General features: G+C 46.0%; 1 protein-coding gene across 11 annotated transcripts in view; it reads left to right on the top strand.

Moving 5' to 3' along the window:
* Positions 1 to 19,136, top strand: part of LOC137335752 (cytosolic purine 5'-nucleotidase-like) — a 68,020-nt gene that overhangs the window by 44,955 nt on the left and 3,929 nt on the right. For 9 of the 11 annotated variants that reach the window (XM_068001086.1, XM_068001087.1, XM_068001089.1 and 6 more), the window contains 11 exons: positions 827 to 884; positions 2,330 to 2,423; positions 3,630 to 3,683; positions 6,146 to 6,229; positions 7,282 to 7,323; positions 8,530 to 8,637; positions 8,975 to 9,041; positions 12,488 to 12,658; positions 15,062 to 15,113; positions 16,517 to 16,577; positions 18,915 to 19,091. In XM_068001086.1, coding sequence (XP_067857187.1) covers positions 827 to 884; positions 2,330 to 2,423; positions 3,630 to 3,683; positions 6,146 to 6,229; positions 7,282 to 7,323; positions 8,530 to 8,637; positions 8,975 to 9,041; positions 12,488 to 12,658; positions 15,062 to 15,113; positions 16,517 to 16,577; positions 18,915 to 19,091 — 968 coding nt within the window. Of the gene's footprint in view, positions 1 to 826; positions 885 to 2,329; positions 2,424 to 3,629; positions 3,684 to 6,145; positions 6,230 to 7,281; positions 7,324 to 8,529; positions 8,638 to 8,974; positions 9,042 to 12,487; positions 12,659 to 15,061; positions 15,114 to 16,516; positions 16,578 to 18,914; positions 19,092 to 19,136 lie in introns of those variants that run through there. The other 2 variants (XM_068001093.1, XM_068001096.1) reach the window with 2 other exon arrangements.

The raw sequence follows: 19,136 nt of genomic DNA, 5'->3' as shown, positions 1-19,136 counted from the left end.
CTGCAGACTGTATCCCAGCAATAGTCGTCTCTTTCAGGAGAGGAAAGGGACAAACGTTTTTAATACATTTGTTCTATACGCACAAATGACGAGGCATGGGGCAGACCAGAGAAACTGTGCAGCTGTTGCGGTACAGTCGATTTTTGCAACATCTGGCACGTGGACTAATGCAAGAGTGACCGCTTCTGCACTTGCCAGTTTGTTAAAGCCAGTTCACAGGCTGAGGAATGCAGTCGTGGAAAACACCAGCCAGTGTCTTCAGTGGCAATTGCAAACCCGGTGCGGAAGCTTTGGTTTGCAATCGCCAATGTAACTGGAATTTACGGCCTGAACTTGGTGAGCTTTCTCAGTCCCAGAATGGATCATGTCTGCAATAATCTAAATCATCTGTTAATGTGGAGAGCATAGTTGCAATAACTGCTTGGTAAGGGTAAACTCCTTTGCTTTTTGTGCCTGTAGTGGGGAATGACCGCTAGGATTATTAAAACATAAGAGATAGGAGCAGGAGTAGGCCATTCGGCCCTTCGAGTTTGCCCCGCCATTCAGCGAAATCATGGCTGATCTGGTTCCGGCCTCAACTCCACTTTCCCGCCTGTTCCCCATATCCTTTGACTCTCTTGCTGATCAAAAATTTGTCTAACTCAGCCTTGAATATATTCAATGACTCTACCTCCACCGCTCTTTGGGGCAAAGAATTCCAAAGATTCACAATCCTCTGAGAGAAGAAATTTCTCCTCATCTCCGTCTTAATTATTGTTTGTTGAAGGCTGTAATAAACATTGCAGGATTATTGCACTGTTTCATACTTGGATTGTTTCTGTTGCAGAAACCTACCTCTATGCCTGTCTTGTGGATTTCTTCATCAAGTGCTCCAAATACACCAGGTAACAGTGCAGACGACCATGCATACAGCCCATTTAGCATTTTGCTTTTTATTACTTAAACCTGTGAATGGAAGGAGTTGTAGGAAATTGGCTTCACTATGTTAATGACATCAATTCTTCAGCATTATTTGTTTCATTTGATTGCCAAGATTTTGCAGCACCCAAAACAACACAGCAAACCTTGGTCACTGTCGGAACTCAAGCTGCCCCTCAAACCTTTTGTTTAAATCCAGCCCAGAGAGGGGATGCAGGACTGCCTCTTTGTGACGGGACTGGCTGCTGCATTGGGTAACTACTGGTCTCTAACATCCGGAACTTGAGCTGAAATCCATCCCAGATGGCAGTACTCAGACTGGACATTCGCTGTTTGAAGAATTGCGAGAATGACCCTGGGGCTCCCACTCAATGCACTGCTACAACTCTGTGTTTTACATTCCCACCATTCCACCCTCTCCTCCTGTTCCTCATCTCTACATTGTTTCTCAGCGACATTATCTGCAACCATGCAGTCAATTTTCAACTGTAGGATGATGATCCCCTGCTCTTGCTCTCCAGCACGATCCTTAATTCCAAGATTGTCACTGTGCTGTCTGATTGCCTGTCCAACACGATTGATGAACCAGAACTTTCAGCAGTTCAACACCATCTTGTTCACATCCTGCCCATGATCCCATCCTTCTCCCTGGACGCTTGCTCAAGCTCAATCTAACGGTGCGCTGTCTTGGTGTCCCGCTCAACCTGATCTTGGACCAATCCATCACCAAGACTGCCAACTTCCAAAATATTGCCCATCACCTTCACTACCTCACTGCTACTGGAACCCTCATTCATGTCTTTGTCACCTCGAGACCAGTTTCTCAAGATCCACTCGACACAAACCCGAACTCGCCCAGAACTCCACGTTCTGTCCAATACAAAGTCACTGTCGCCTCCCTGATCTTCAGTGCGACTTCAAAATCCTCCACTTCTCCAAGGCCTCGCTGCTCCCTGCCTCTGAAATTTCCTCCAGCCCGGCATCTCTGCTCACACCCTCCACTTCTCCGACTCTAATGTGTGTGTATCCTTGTCCCGACACCCTACCGTCGGTGGTGGAGCTTTCATCCATCGTGCTCCTACACTCGAGAACCCACTCCCCAGATCCTTCGCTCCATCTCTCTTCCCCATCTTCAAAAACTTCCTTAAAACCTGTTGCCAACTGCACTTTTGATCCTTAATTTCCCTCCCACTCTGTTTATGACCATCCCCAAACTCTGAAGCGCCCTGGAACAGTTTGCTATGTTAAGGGAACTAAATAAATGTAAGTTGCTGTTGTTGAGATTGGTTTAATGCACAGGGAATAAGGAGTCAGATATGGTGGTTTTGAAAAGAACAGTCAGTGATGAATAAAATATCTCAATTTACAAATATGACACTGATTCTAATGTTTTGCTCTGTTTCTCCCCTAGATGTGAGACGGGCTTTAAAAGTGGTGACCTCTTCATGTCGTATCGGAACATGTTCCAGGATGTGCGGGATACAATGGATTTCGTGCATGATTCTGTAGGATTCCCTCCCGTTCATAATCTTGTTTATTTTGAGCATGTTGTTCTGACATTGAAGTTTTATTGCACAAATGAAGCATATTTGCAGTGGTGATACGAACGAGAGCCTCATTATAACACAGTATGACTATTAGGTCTTGTCGTAAGGAATATGTGGCGATGGATAATATTGCATCTACAGATGTGATTCCTAAGCTCTGTCCCCTGCTATCTAGCCCCAGGATGACTGATTTTCCTTTATTTATCTCTTTCTCTACTATTTGTCTATCTCTCATTCTTTCTCCATTTCTTTGTTACTGGCATGTTTTCTATCTATCCATCTATCTTTCTCTATGTCTCTCTATACCCACCTCTACCTCATGCTCTGTGTGTCTCTTACTGTTCATCTCTGTCTATCTATCTCTATCTATTGCTGTACATGTATCTATCTATCTGTGTAACGCTAACCCCCTCTCTGTCTCTCCTTGCTGTCATTTTTTGTTTCTCTGTATCTCTGTCTGGTCACTCTGTCTCTAACTCTTTGTCTGTCTGTCATTCTCATCGTCTCTCACTTTCTCTGTCTGTCTCTATCTGTGTCTCTTTTTCTATCTGTCTCGCTCTCTCTCCCTCTCCACGTCTCTATCTCTCCCCCTGCCCGCCCTCCCTATCTGAATATTGAACCATTATGTTACCAATTCTGCAATGTTGTATCGTTCAAGTACAGTGTGCCCCCTACTGGTAAATCAGTGCATGCACATGCCACTATCTGAAACATGCAGGCGTTTTCTTCCAATTGTTAGGGCTGATTTTTCAGTGGTGGGGGGGGGGGGGTTTATTCCTGAGCACCCCCACCTCATTTTCCTGTGTTTGCCAGTCAGGCACCCATTTTACGTGAGCCCAGAAGAAGTGGGTTTTAGGCACTGCACTGGGCCCCTCTATGAACAGAAGGGCAGGAAGCAAAGACCAGGGACCCAGCATCCTTGGACAGCAAGCACATGAGCCATTATGGCAGCCTTTCCTTCCCCGGTGTTCGACCTCGCAAGGGGTGAACCTGTCCCGGGGCACAGTGGAGCAATGCAAATGACCTGAACCCACAAATCCATGTGGGTTTGGGTCAGGTCAGACACAGTGTCGACAGCCCCTGCTTCAGGGAGTTGAGGCAGTTTTGAACCATGACCTGGTTTGTTGAAATTTATTGGAGGTTGTTTCATGTTTTTCTTTGTAGGGGACTTTGAAGAAGAAAACGCTGGGGGATCTGGAAAAGTACGTGTTTAAGGACGTGAGTAGAAAATTTGCGGCTTTTCAGACGTGAGCACGCTCACGGTTTTTGGGAACTCATAGATGATAGTCCTGTTCTTGGGTGTGTCTGGGTTGCCAACCCTCCAGGAAAGATTAATCTCCTGGACACTGCTGCAAGCAACCCAGGAGAAAAATCTTGGGGCGTTAAAATAAATTGTATGTTTTTTACATTTACTTTGAACACTTTTGTTCATTCGTTATAAAGATATTCGAGATGGGGGGTGGGGGGGAAGAATGTTTGACTGGGTGGGGTGGGAGGACATGTGATGAAATCCCCAGGAATATGTCCGACCAGAGTTGGCAACCCAAGGCATGCCTTGCACATGCCTTAATCATCTTCCTGCTGTCATGTACAAATGGAAAGTTTGCAGGGAAGTGGCATTGAGATTTTTTTGGGCGCGAGGAGGGAATTGACCAATTTGCTTATGCTAAAACAAATAGTTGCTCCTTCCTTATTCCTGGTACTCTGGCACGGGTCAGGCGTACCGACTCCCAGTACAGCTAATTCTAATCAGCCTCCCCACCGTCACTGCTGATCCTTGTCATACCATACCGTTAAAGAAAGGTTTTGTTTTCGGCCCACCTGTTTGTCTTTTGCTTTGTGAATAAGCTTAAGTTTGCAAAGGAAAAGAGCTGATAAATATAGTCTGTGTCTCAGCAGCTGCACATTCTTCCATTAGCATAAGCCCAGATTTCCAAGGGCAGCCACAGAAGTGTCTCCGTTGATGATGCTTTGAGTATTGAGCTTGTGACTGAGCCAGAGTCCCAATCCTGTGACTCAGTCCGCGATACATTAGAAGCACACTAAGCTCTGCTGTTGTCAGTTTCTCCCCATTGCCAATCCAGACTGTGTCTCTGCAGCTTCCTCCAAGGAGGGTTGAGGGACACCTGATGATCACTTGACCCTCCCGCTTGATCACAAAGACAGGTCAACCCCCTACAGCAGAGGTGGCTATGGAGAAAAGGGAGGATTTACAAAAACAAATGATAAAAATAGAAGCTGCTTGAACAATCCACCTTGTTCAGTGGGAGATGTTAAAACTGAGTAGCCAGGTGGTGAAGGATAGACTACTAAAGCCTGGTCTTCAGTTGTTTCCAAGCCTTTATTCATAGAGATTCCCCTTACATGCACACCATACCCTAGCTACGCTCTCCTATAAAAAGGATACGAGACTCCCCAATTGATACCCACCACCTGTATACAATTAACACTCATTGATATAAAGAGATAGGGATTAATTGTCATCTCAGGCATGTGAGGAGCATGTGAATGTCGGAAATGAGATCAGCTACCAAGTGCAGTCAACATTCACTGAAAGGAAAGCACCTTCCACAATCGACATACCGAGTCAGTCAAGCCGTTACCATCCCTTTTGGTCTGAGATTTGTGCATGTAATTTGTTGTTAGCGTGGTTCAAAGTGATTTTACTGTCTCTGTTATTCTGCAAACATAGAAGTGATCTGCTAAAGTTATAGTTGTAAATTTGCAGGATGTCCTGATACAATTGTCAGGTTGCAACCTGCTCAGTCACGGTTACAAACTGCACAAATGCTGCCGCCAAGCTGCAAACTGCACTGTTGCTTTGGCAGGACACGTGTATCGTTTAAACTGCAAAAATAAAAGGAAAGTCATCCGAGTGGTGCGCTGGTATCATGATGGTCATTGTTTCCCTGTGGCCCTCGTACTACATCAAATGTGCTTTCCATTCAAGGAATTGAAATCCTACCAGGTAGGTGATGTTACTTTCAGCGACTCACCAAAGATACCTGCCCAGACTGTAACTCATGGGCTCCATCACTGACTCTGCAGGTTGTAACCTGGTAATTGTTAAAAGGAGGCCTGCAAATTTACAACCACAGACCACTTTTACCTCATTGAAATTCCAAGCTGGCTCCTCTGGGCCAAAAAGGAGCATATTTAGGTTGTACACGGTGCTGAGGGAATTAAGTGCTTAACTGGTTTCCAAGAGCTTGACAAAGAGTGACATCGAAATTAGAACACAAAATGGGCCGTTCAACCCAACCAATCGATGTTGGTGTTTTTCCTCCACGCATGCAGTAGTCCTAATCCCATGTGCCCGTTCTGTTTTCATATCCCTTTATTCCTCTCTCCTTCAACCATCTATCTAACCTATTCATAACCATTGACACTGTTTGTTTCAAGCACGAGCTCTGATGGTGCATTCCACAATCTTATAACTCTCTGTGTGTAAAAAAAAAAGTTTTTTCCTGTTTCTCTGTCCTAAATCTCATACATTTAATTTATTTCTGTGTCCCTTTGTTCGAGACCCACCCCCTCACTAACCACTGGAAATACTCTGCTTGTATCTGCTCTGTCCCATAATGCCGTCATAATTTGCAACACCTCCATCAAAACGACCCATGATCTCCTCCATTCTAACGAAAACAACTGTGATGTGACTGACTGTTGTTTCTCTGTAGCCTCGATTGCCTCTGCTCCTCAGTCGAATGAAAGAGGTGGGAAAAGTTTTCCTTGCTACCAACAGTGATTACTCCTACACGGATGTAAGTGTACAATTTCATTTCAAGGAAATCTGAAATAAGCAGAGGAAATGCTGTAAGTACACAGCAGGTCAATCAGCACCTGTAACGAGAAATGACGGCTTAATGCTTCGGAGGTTACACCCAAAACATTGTCATTTCTCTTTACAGATGCTGACCGACCTGCTATGTATTGTTTTTATTTCAAATTTCCAACACGTGGAGTTTTTCTCTTTTTTTATTCAGGGATATCTGCCCATTTCGCAGTTGCCTCCTTAGTGCAGAACACAAGTTGAACCCTGGAACATTAGGAACAGGGGTAGGCCATTCAGCCCCTTGAACCTGCTCCGCCATTCAATTAGATCATGGCTGATCGGCACCTCAATTCCATTTACCCTGGAACCTTCCGGTCTGTTTGGTGCACAACAGACTGGATTAACTCATTGAGCTATGGAGGGAGTTCATTGGTGTTTATATATTGGTATTTACCAAACTTTTATGCTTCAAAATATTGAAAATAAATATATTAGTTCTTTTAGCCTGTAAAATCGAGTCCGAGTTTAATATCTGCCATTCTGAAGTGTGCATATTGGTGAATTGTGAGATCGTGTTTATCAGTTCAGTGAGCACATTATCACAAGTAGGGAAATTGCATCAAGCAACTCTGCAGGGGTAAATTACTGTAAAGATACAGCTTTATGGATTGTCGGGGACAAGGTCCACCCATGGGAACTGGTGCAGAACTGTTGAAAGAGAAAGCGATTTTATCAAGTATACCAAATTCTGACAACTCCACAAGCAAACAGCCTCTCAGCACTTGCAGTTGAGGTTCACACAGAAAGAATACCCACTGGGAACTGGAGGGCACTGGGAACAGGAGGGCACTGGCACCCATGGGCTACACCGAGCAAGAGTCAGTGCCTTTGAGAGTAGAGGGAAGAAAATTAAAAGGCATTCATTTAAGTGTGTTCATAGTGGATGAGGCAAACCTGGTGGTCTCTCTGTAATCTGCATAGTTGTGACGTGTGACCTGTGACATGTCGATGCTCAATCTCATTATCTTTTTTTTTCTACAGGCAATAATGAAATACCTGTTTGACTTCCCTCATGGGCCGAAGGTAAAGTTTCAAATCAATGCATCATATGTCACACAGACTGAGCAGGCATGCAAGAATCTAAGACCAGTCTGCACACAAAACACAGTGGATGGTAGTGCAGATGGTTAACAATGAGTATACATGAAACAGACCCCCACCTCCTCCCCTTGCCATCTGTTACAATGGGGCAAGAAAAATATCCATTTTCAACCAGAACTAGAATGATAAAGGGGCTGTGTTCTAAATGGAGGAGGTAGAAATGATGTATAGCATTACCGATCACCTCTGACCCCACGGACTTACTATTTATTCATCTTAGTTTGAGTCCCAGCAGCACAGCAATTAAAAGGTAAACGGCCCCATGTATACTTGGTCTACTAGTGCAGTCAAAGATCAGGCACATTGTGTGAATCTGAAAGGCCCTGAGTGTCAGAACATTTAAAAAAAACCACAACCTTCCAACAATATTGAATCAGTAACACTTTCATTTCCCTCCTCAGCACCTCCCCCCTCAGCCGAAGGGAGGAGAAATGGTGTCAGCTGCTGCTTTCTGCAAATTGTTCCCCTGCTGAGCCGGGGGGCAGAGGGGAAACGGCAGATAATATCCGGGCCTGCTGCCTGCAGTGCCCTCTTGAGTTTCAATTCACGCAGGGTAAATAAGGAAACAAAATGTCTTACGTCCCCCCTCCTCGCCTTCAAGTTCTGAGTTCTTTGCTCTTGGAATAAATTGGAAATAACCCGGTTGTATATGTTCTTGGTTAGCTGGGTCCTTGATGCGTTAATAATGAAAACTCTGAGTTCGGATGTTGTGCCTTTAAGCCGGTTATATAGCACCTTTAACATGGTAAAACGTCCCCTGGCGCTTCACAGGAGCAGCTTCACACAAAATTTGACACCGAGCCACGTGAGGAGATATTAGGACAGTTTGAAAGAGGTAGGTTTTAAGGAGCGTTTTAAAGGAGGAGAGAGAGGCGGAGGTTTAGGGAGGGAATTCCAGAGCTTAGGGCCATGGCAGCTGAATGGAGATGCGCAACAGCCCAGAATTGGAGGAATGCAGAGATCTCGGAGGGTTGCAGGGCTGGAGGAGGTTTCAGCTGGAGGCGTGAGTCCACGGAGAGATTTGAACACAAGGATGAGAATTTTGAAATGGTGGCGTTGCCGGACCGGGAGCCAGTGTAGGTTGACGAGCACTCTGAAGTCTGACGTTTTCCTGATTTTCTTTTCCAGCCAGGTACTGCGCATCGCTCTTGGCGTTCCTACTTTGACCTGATTGTGGTCGACACACGAAAACCTCTTTTCTTTGCAGAAGGGACCGTTGTCAGACAGGTTGACACTGTGAGTAATTGAGGCCTGTTTGAGTGACAATGACGGAGTTAGGTGTGAAACAGAAAAGGTCACAGTTCTCTTCCTGCTGCTTCAGGGCAGCGATTTCTTGCTGCTGCCTGGGTCTCACTTGTATCATACGGGCTAGCATGTGCTGCAAAGTCTGTTCTGCAGAAGATTCTTGTGCTTAGTGCAATATTCTGTCCTTATTCCAGAGATTACAAGCACAGCATAAATAAACTACGTGCATTTTCGCAATAAACTGTCGTATTTCAAAGTTTTCTCTTTGTTTTCAGCCGAATGGTGCAGAATATTTATTTAGTTATGTTTTTATCTCATTATAATATAGGAATCTGGGAAGCTTCGGATTGGCACTTACACGGGCACTCTGCAACACGGTATGGTTTTCTCTGGAGGTGAGTCCCCAGGTGCCATCAGTTTGACTCTTAGACAATCGCATATGTTCTTTCTGCAGAATAATGAATGCCTTGCACGTGAGGGAAAAGAGGAAAACACTTCTAACTCTGCAGGCTGCTGCAGTTGGAATTAATTATTAAAATATGTTTTTTTTATTCGTTCGTGGGATGTGGGCGTCGCTGGCGAGGCCGGCATTTATTGCCCATCCCTAATTGCCCTCGAGAAGGTGGCGGTGAGCCGCCTTCTTGAACCGCTGCAGTCCGTGTGGTGACGGTTCTCCCACAGTGCTGTTAGGAAGGGAGTTCCAGGATTTTGACCCAACGACGATGAAGGAACGGCGATATATTTCCAAGTCGGGATGGTGTGTGACTTGGAGGGGAACGTGCAGGTGGTGTTGTTCCCATGTACCTGCTGCCCTTGTCCTTCTAGGTGGTTGAGGTCGCGGGTTTGGGAGGTGCTGTCGAAGAAGCCTTGGCGAGTTGCTGCAGTGCATCCTGTGGATGGTACACACTGCAGCCACTGTGCGCCGGTGGTGAAGGGAGTGAATGTTTAGGGTGGTGGATGGGGTGCCAATCAAGCGGGCTGCTTTGTCCTGGATGGTGTCGAGCTTCTTGAGTGTTGTTGGAGCTGCACTCATCCAGGCAAGTGGAGAGTATTCCATCACACTCGTGACTTGTGCCTTGTAGATGGTGGAAAGGCTTTGGGGAGTCAGGAGGTGAGTCACTCAAATACTCGAATAACCCCTGCTGACCTCCAGTCACGTAACTGAACTGAGGGAATGCCACTTTGCATATTTACTGTCTTCTGGATGAGACGTTTGACCGAGGCCCCACCCAATGGATGTAAAGGATCCCTTGGTACTATTCCAAGGGTGTGAGTGCAACATGGGCTCTGATATTTTCCCTCCCTGAAGGGAAACACCTTGAGCTTATGCGATGTCTGACACACATGAACCCCTCCCTCTATTAGCATGTTGGAAGTCTTTAAATCAAGCTATTGAGAAATCCACACGGATAATTTCTGTTTGCCTGATACAGAGTGCACACTCTCTCCACATAGGGACCTAGCCCACTCACCCAAGTCTGGAGAGCCTAGGCTAACCCAACAAGTGTGCACAGGGGTACTACTGGAATTTTAAAAAGATAGTGTACTGGTAAGCTTCCCACTGTTTACCCAGCTAGAACTACCTTACTCATTAGGGCACTGGCTTGCAAGATTATCTGGAGCCCAGTGGGAAGAATGCCAGCCCACAGTGATGGGTCTACACCTCCAGTTACCATTCGTGAGATACCCAGTCTGGCTGGTCAATCTTCAGCACGGCCCTGGAGTAAAGCAGATCTGCCTAGGCCAGATTACAGAGTCTGCCGTAGAGATTGACTTGGTGCTTATCTTCCATCACCAGGTGTATCATCTTGGAGCCACCTTGAATTCAAAGATACCCAACTTATCCCCCTCACTCCCTCCCTCCCATCAGAGAGAACAGTAACTAGTTGGTTGTTAGACAACTGACAAGCACACGTTTGATCCTTTGCTACATAGAGAGCAGGTACCCAGTGCTCCTCACAAGCAGCACAACTCAACGTAAATTGTATACATTGGGGGTGCCTGTCATCGGGAATTCATGGTTTGCAGACTGGAGAAAGGAAGAACTTGCAGTTATATAACTCTTTTTGCATCTTCAGGACATCCCAAAACACTTCACAGCCAATGAATTATTTATGAAGTGTAGTCATTTTCTTCAGCAGGCAAATGTGGCAGCCAATTTGTGCACAGCAAGATTCCGCAAACAGAGGTTGAGATCAATTACCAGACAATTTGTTCTGGCAGTTGGTTGAGGGATAAATGTTGGCCAGGACGCGGGGAGAACTCCTTGATCTTCTTCAAGCTGTGCCATGGGATCTTTTACATCCACCTGATGGGGTTTTGGTTTTGTTGGCCAGGGGACAGTTTAATGGGGGTGAAATTGGTCTTGGTGATAGCGCAAAACGGGCAGTTGTGAATCGGCCGCCCGTTTTACATCCCTCCCAATTTTGTTTTCCATTGAAGTCAACGGAAAAGAGAATTGTCAGATTGTAAAACGGGCGGTCGATTCACAATCGCGTGTTTTGCGCTTCCACCGAGACCAATTTCACTTCCAGCGTCTCATCCAAAAGATGACACCTGTGGGGAGAGCGATGATATCAATTAGTGACATTGGGCAGAGCACCAGACAGTTGCCTTGAAATTCTGCAGGGTTTCTCCCAGTCCCTCTCCGTAACTTCGGCAGAACCCCCAGAGAAACGCAGTAAATAGCCGCTTTCAGCTGTCCGCAGCATTTCTCTGGGGTTTTTGCCAGTGTCCAGCCAAAGTTATGGTCGGAGACTGGGAGAACCCCTGCAGAATTTCAGGGCCAGTATCTTAAGTTAGAAATGCTGGGTCCACACCAACAGGGGTGGGCACTGCACTGTGGTTCATAAGAACATAAGGACTTTTAGGAACAAGAAAAGGACAGCAGACCCAACAAGCCCATCCCTTTTCATAGATCAACCCCATCTCCCTCCTACTCACCATATCCTACACTCTCTTCTCTCTCTAAAGACACACGCAATTGTCTCTTGAACCCAGAGTCCTTCCCTGGTAACTTATTTCACAATTTGATTGCCCAACAGCTGAAAAATTCTGCTTGACTTTCTTTCTTCCTTTTAATATCCTGATAATTAACTTGTGCCCCTAGGATTTGAACCCTTCACCACAGTGAACAATTCCCCCAGATCAACTGACCCTTCATAATCTTCATTAAATCATCTGTAAGTCTCTTGTATTTTTCCAAAGCACACAACCCAATTGCCATAACCTTTCCTAATACCTTAAATTTCTAATATCCAGAATCCTCTTTGTTGCCTCTATAACCACACAGAGTCCCACTGCCACGCAGACTGTACAGACTCTGTTGCTAGCTGGGAGCCAGAGACTCCTGCAGGTGATTACGTGGGGTCTGCACACAGGTCAGCTGCCTGTCCTATCAGCTGAAGAATGGTGTGTGGCAATGGGAATAACCAAAAAGGGACAAGAAGAGAGAATAACGATCAGTTGGGGACAAGGACATAAGATTAGATGCAAGAGATCTATGATAGCGAGCAGGAAAAAGGTTTTTACGTAGAGGTTCATGAGGCTGTGGAATGCACGAGTGATTGAAGCAGAGACCATGCCAACATTTAAAGAATGGGCTAGATATGTGGTTTAAGAAAAGGGGGATAAAGGGATTTGAGAACAGAACAGATACATGGGATTAGACCCAATGCTTATGTGGAGGAGAAACACCAACATGGATGGGTTGGGCCAAACGGCCTGTTTCTGTGGTGTAATGTCTGTTCATAGAGGTTTGTAGTTTAATGTGTAGCCTGTCATTTACCAAGCCTTCGGCACAATAAGCTAACTAAAGATCCTCCTGTTAATGCTGTCCTAGGGTCTTCGGATATGATCTGTGACCTGCTGGGAGCGAAGGGTAAAGATATTCTGTACATTGGAGATCACATCTTTGGAGACATCCTCAAATCCAAGAAGCGGCAGGGCTGGAGGACATTCCTGATTGTACCCGAACTGGCACATGAGCTGCAGGTCTGGACAGAGAAGAGCGGTAAGTTGAAGCTAAGTTGGACTGGAGCTGCTTCTAACTTTCCTTTCCACCATTCTAACTTTCCTTTCCACCATTCTAACTTTCCGTTCCACCATTCTAATTTCATAAGAAGGTCGATTGATCGAAACCATCTTATATGGGCCAAAGGCAGGTATCTGGAGTTAGATCACAGATCAGCCATGATCTTATCAAATGGCGGAGCAGGCACGAGGGGCTGAATGGCCTACTCCTGTTCCTATGTACCAACTTTCACTTCTGTGTCCTGAATTTTAATCCAGCCCAGGACGCCCACTGTAAGGATTCTATAAGAAGTGAATTTGGGCAGACTAAATACAGTTTCCAGTGAGCATGAACCCTCTCAAGGCTAAAGGGTGCAGACTTGAGGCGACCTGGCACACAACTGGTTTAATCATCCATCATCAGATCAGGCTGGATCACATCAAGCAGCACAGGCCTCACTCTCCTCTACCAAAACCATTCACAAGTCCAAGATCATCCTGGGGAGCGAAGATAATCTCTGGCTTCTTTTCTCCACTACAAACCATCTCCCCTCCTCCCCTCCAACAACAATTGCAAGAAGCTCATGTACTTCTCTGTCACAAAGGTTGAGACCATCTCCCCGCCTCCCCTTGCTCACCAAGCCAAACTTCTTCTCCCCCCGCCCAAACCAGGCTCATCCCTGCTCCAGCCCTGAACCCACCTCTTTCTCTAGTTTCTCTCCCATCTGCCCTCTCCGAAATCACCTTGTCCATAATTCTCACTTCCTGCTCCCTTGACCCTAGTTTCGCTAAACAGCTGACGAACCATCTTCCCTTTCTGGTCTCCATGCTAGCTGACATTGTAAATGATTCCCTTTCCTTAGATAATGTCCCCCTCCCTTTAAAAACTACCATGATCACTCCCTCCTCAAAAACCCACCCTTGACTCCTCTTGTCCTTGCAAACTGCTACCCCGCCTCCAACTCTCAGTCCTCTCAAAAGTTCTGTACCCATCTTTTCCACAATTCTATGTTTGAATCTTTTCAATCAGCTTTCCATCGCTAGCACAGCACCGAAATGGTCCTAACCAAAGTCATAAATGTCAACTCTCTGTGACTAACCATGGTTCATGATCCCTCCTCATCCTCTTTTGCCTCTGACACGGTCGACCACATCATCCTTCTCCAATACCTTTCCACTGTTGTCCAACTCAGTGGGATTGCCCTCGCAACCTATCCGATTATAGCCAGAGCGTTCCAGCCATGGCTTCTCTTCCCGCTCCCACACAGTCACCTCTGGAGTTCCCCAAGGATCTGTTCTTGGCCCCCTCCTTTTCCTCATTGACATGTCAGTTTCCACATGTACGTCAACAACACCTCGCTCTACCTCTCCACCGTCTCTCTCTTTCAGCCTGCACCACAAAATCCGTACCCTCGTCACTGATTCCATCTCCATCCCCAGCCATTGTGTCAGGCTGAACCAGACTATTAACAATCTCGGTATCCTATTCGACTCCAAGCTGAGCGTTTGGCCCCCATATCCTCTCCGTCACAAACACCACCTACTTCCGCATCCATAACCCCACCCACATCCGACCCTGCCTCAGTCCATCTGCTGCTGAATCCCTCGTCCATGCCTTTGTCACCTCCAGACTCGACTATTCCAATACCCTCCCATTCTCCATAGAAACATAGAAAATAGGAGCAAGAGTAGGCCATTCAAAATGATCATGGCTGATCGTCCAACTCAGTACCCTGTTCCCACTTTTTCCCCATATCCCTTGATCCCTTTAGCATTAAGAAGAAAGACGGCGCCTCCGATAGTGCAGCACTCCCTCAACACTACACTGGAGTGTCAGCCTGGATTATGTGCTCAAGTCTCTGGAGTGGTACTTGAACCCACGACCTCTGTAAACCAGCTCATCCAAAGCTCTGCTGCTCTTATCCTATTCCACATCAAGTCCCTTAATGTCTCCAATTTAAAATTCTCATCTTTGCATTTAAATCTCTTCGTGGCCTTGCCCCTCCTCATCTCGTCAGCTTCCTCCACCTGAACCCCCTGCAGGCCTTGACTGTCTGACCTTTTGTGCATCTCCAGTTCCCTTCGCCTCTCAATTGCCAGCCGTGCTTTCAGCCACCTTGGTTCCATGCTCTGGAATTCCCTCCCTAAACCCCTCCACCTCTTCAACAACCTCTCCTTCTTTTAGACCATCCTTAAAACCCACTTCTTTGACCAAGCTTATAATCAACCCTCCTAATTTCTCCTTCTATGGCTTAGCATCCATTTCTTCTCTGATTCGGTCTCTGTGAACATCTTGGGATGATTTTCTACAGTAAAGGCACTACGTAAATATAACTTGTTGTTGTGTGATTTTGAGCGGTGTGACATTAAGCAGTATCTTACCCTGTGCTGTGCTTTCTTGCAGCTCTTTTTGAAGAACTTAGTAACCTTGATATATTTCTGGCTGAACTTTACAAGTGAGCAAACAATCAAGTGATGAATTGCTGCTGGATTTGGGAGCTTGGACCTGTTTTCATTATGAACAGATCACTTTACTCTGCAAAAGTACAAGATGGCAACATTTCAGAACAGTGAACTGAATCCTGAGTGACAGGCTAGGAGTTTGCACTTCAGAGAGTGACTAAAATTCGGGGTCAACTAGCCCACAGCAATCTGGCCTGGAATGGGCTGGCCCAGAGCAGCCGTGACCACGGTCTGAAAGTGGTTGTCTGCCTTTTAGGTTTAAGAATGCAACTGAAAACTGAGCAGTAAAGGGTAAAAGATGAACATACGTCAGTAGGAGTAAAGATGCACTCTTGAAAGTGTGTTCTTGCCCAATAGGTTGTGAGCAAGTTCTTATCCAACTCGGGAATCGGACGTACAATTTCAAAATTTGCAGACAACACCAAATTGGGGGATATAATTAATACCGAGGAGGACTGCGACAAAATACAGGAAGACATTAGTTAACCTATTGAACGGGCGTGTCATTGGTAAATGAATTTCAATATAGATAAGTGTAGGGTATTACGTTTTGGTAGGAAGAATAAGGGAGCCACATACTGCTTGGATAATAAGGGTCTAAATGGGGTGGAGGAGCAGAGCGATGTGGAGGTCCAGTTATACAGATATACAAATATTAAAAGTAGCGACGCAGGTTAATAAGGCCATTGGGATAGAATTGAAAAGCAGAGAAGATATGTTCAACGTGTATAGAACCTTGGTTAGACTTGGAGTACCGTGAACAGTTCTGGTCTTCATATCATAAAAAGGATATAGAGGCACTGGAGAAGGTGCAAAAAAGATTTACGAGGATGATATCAGAACTGAGAGGTTATATCTGTCAGGAAAGACTGAGCAGGCTGGGGCTCTTGTCTCTAGAAAAGAGAAGACTGAGAGGTGACCTGATCGAGGTCTTTCTGATCATGAAAGGGTTTGATAATGTAGACGTAGAGAAGATGTTTCCAATTGCGGGGAAGACCAAAACTCGGGGCCATAAATATAAGATAATCACTAATAAATCCAGTAGGGAATTCAGAAGAAACTTCTTTACCCAGAGAGTGGCTAGAATGTGGAACTCACCACCATAAGGAGTAGTTGAGCGAAGCTAGATGAGGGGAAGCTGGATAAACACATGAGGGGAAGCTTGATAAACACATGAGGGAGAAAAGAATAGAAGGTTACGCTGATAGGATTAGATGAAGAAGCCTGAGAGGAGGCTCGTGTGGAGCATAAAGACCAGCATGGACAAAGTTGGACCGAATGGCCTGTTTTTGTGCTGTACATTCTATGTAAGCTGTGCTGACAAACTGTAGTGTGTGTAAGGTTAGGATGGTGCTGGCTCCATTAGCCCTTACCTTAAGATTTGTTTCTGTTTCAGGAATCTGGACAGCGGCAGCAGTGAACGCCCCAATATCACCTCAATTCAGAAACAAATAAAGGTATGAGGAGCAGCTCCAACTGGCTATTAAATGACAGAAGCTTATAACATAGGAACTGCTCAAATAGTCAACCCGCAGACAAGGGATTGGGTGAAATTTGTGATTCTCTGATAGAAAAAGTCACCTATGATGTTGACTCTGCGTGACCGTCACTCAGGGAAAAAAACAAACATAAGGGCCAATTTTCCCGCTGCCTTCCTATGGGTTGTGATCTTAACCTGCTCTTCTGAGCAGGCGAAAGGGACGCCCACCGGAAGGCAGCGGGGTCCTTCTTCAAATATGTTGGATAGGGATACGTCCTATCGACTCCATAGTCTCTCCATCGCCAAGATAGCCTACTTCCACCTTCGTAACATTGCCTGTTTCTGCTCCTTCCTCAGCCCATCAGCTGTTGAAACCCTCATCCCTGCCTGTATTACCTCTCGACTCGTCTATTCCAATGCTCTCCTGGCTGGCCTCCCACCTTGCACCCTCCGTAAACTTGAGCTCATCCAAAACTCTGCTGCCCGTATCCTAACTCGCACCAAGTGCCGTTCACCCATCACCCCTGTGCTCGCTGACCTACATTGGTTTCCGGTCCAGCAATGCCTCGATTTTAAAATTCTCATCCTTGTTTTCAAATCTCTCCATAGCCTCACCCCTCCCTATCTCTGTAACCTCCTCCAGCCCTACAACCCTGTAAGACCTCTGCGCTCCTCCAATTCTGACCTATTGCGCATCCCCGATTTTAATCGCTCCACCATTGGCGGCCGTGCCTTCAGCTGCGCAGGCCCTAAGCTCTGGAATTCCCTCCCTAACCCTCTCTGCCTCTCTACCTCTCTCTCCTCCTTTAAGATGCTCCTTAAATCTTTGACCAAGATTTTGGTCACCTGTCCTAATATCTGCTTATGTGGCTCGGTGTCAAATTTTATTTGATAATCGCTCCTGTGAAGCGCCTTGGGGACGTTAAAGGTGCTGTATAAATGCAAGTTGTTGTTGAACGACCCCTTAATGTCACTGATATGATCAGAACTGTACACAGTACTCCAGCTATAGCCTGATCACAGCACTGTACAGCTTCAACATGACTTCTGGGGATCTGGACACAACTGACTGATAATAAAGTTGACTTGGTTTATTGCCACCTGACACCCTATAGCTCTGGTGAGCAGTGAGCCAGTTTGCAACAAACAGAGGTTTTCAAGATCACAAAAGTGAAAGACTGTTTCCACTGATCAATTAATCAGTAACAAGGGGACACAGACTCAGGATTTTGTACCCAAATCAGGCTCTCGTTAGCCATGTGTTCACATACCTGGACTTACAATGTGTCCCCAGTTGGTATCACTGTTTTGAGTTAAATTATTGAGACCATGTATAACAACAACATTAATTGGGGATGTGCAAGGGGCAAGAATTGGAGGAGCGCAGAGATCTCGGAGGGTTGAGGGCCTGGAGGAGGTTACAGAGATAGGGAGGGGCGAGGCCATGGAGGGATTTGAAAACCAAGGATGAGAATTTTAAAATCGAGGCATTCCTGGACCGGGAGCCAACGTAGGTCGACGAGCACAGAGTGATGGGTGAACGGGACTTGGGGTGAGTTAGGATACTGGCAGCAGAGTTTTGGTTGAGCTCAAGTTTATGGAGGGTGGAAGATGGGAGGCCAGCCTGGAGAGCATTGGAATAGTCAAGTACACAGGTAACAAAAGGCATGGATGAGGGTTTCAGCAGCAGATGAGTTGAGGCAGGGACGGAAATGAGCGATGTTACAGAGGTGGGAGTAGGGTGTCTTGGTGACGGAGTGGGTAGGTTGTCGGAAGCTCATCTCAGGGTCAAATGGGATGGCAAGGTTGCAACAACAAGGCTGATTCCCTGGAGTCAGAGGCAAGAGCAAAAAGGAACAACTTGACAAGCTAAGACTTTTGAAGTCAAAAAGAGATCTCTCAGAGGAGGTCATACAGAGGTCTATACGATGCTGAATGGGATAAAGAAGGTTAAACCCAGAACAAGATTTTCAAATGCGGAAAGGAAGGCTCAGTTTCAGGGCTGTGAAGGGAAAGTTTAAATCAGACGCCAGGAAGAATTTCTTCACAACAGCTGGAATGGGTTGCCTGGAAGGATAGTTGAGTCCAGAACTATGGATTCATTTTCGGAAGCAACAAGACGTTGCAATCGGAAGATGGTAAGGCTGGTATTCTGGGAGGATAGGATCAAAAGGGGCTGAAAGGCCTCCTTCATACAGACCATTGTGCGATCTTGTGGGAGGTTGGGTGGTGTTTTTGAGGTAATGTTCTGAGGGGAGGTGGGGTGCGTTTTTTGTACCTGTAATTTTGTCTTTATTTTTTCACATGATTCCAGGTAGTGACCCACACGATGGACATGTGCTACGGAAAGATGGGAAGTTTGTTAAGATGTGGCTCCAGGCAGACACTCTTTGCCAGTCAGCTGATGCGCTATGCTGACCTGTACGCTGCCTCTTATATAAATCTCCTTTATTACCCTTTCAGCTACCTGTTCCGAGCACCCCCTGTCCTGGTAAGTCATGCATTGTCTCAGCGTGTTCGTTAAAAGATCAATGGC

This window comes from Heptranchias perlo, chromosome 20 (genome assembly GCF_035084215.1).
Source record: "Heptranchias perlo isolate sHepPer1 chromosome 20, sHepPer1.hap1, whole genome shotgun sequence".
In the NCBI taxonomy this organism is placed as follows: Eukaryota; Metazoa; Chordata; class Chondrichthyes; order Hexanchiformes; family Hexanchidae; genus Heptranchias; species Heptranchias perlo.
The sequence above is the reverse complement of the archived record's forward strand: the minus strand, read 5'-3'. Positions and strand labels throughout refer to the sequence as shown.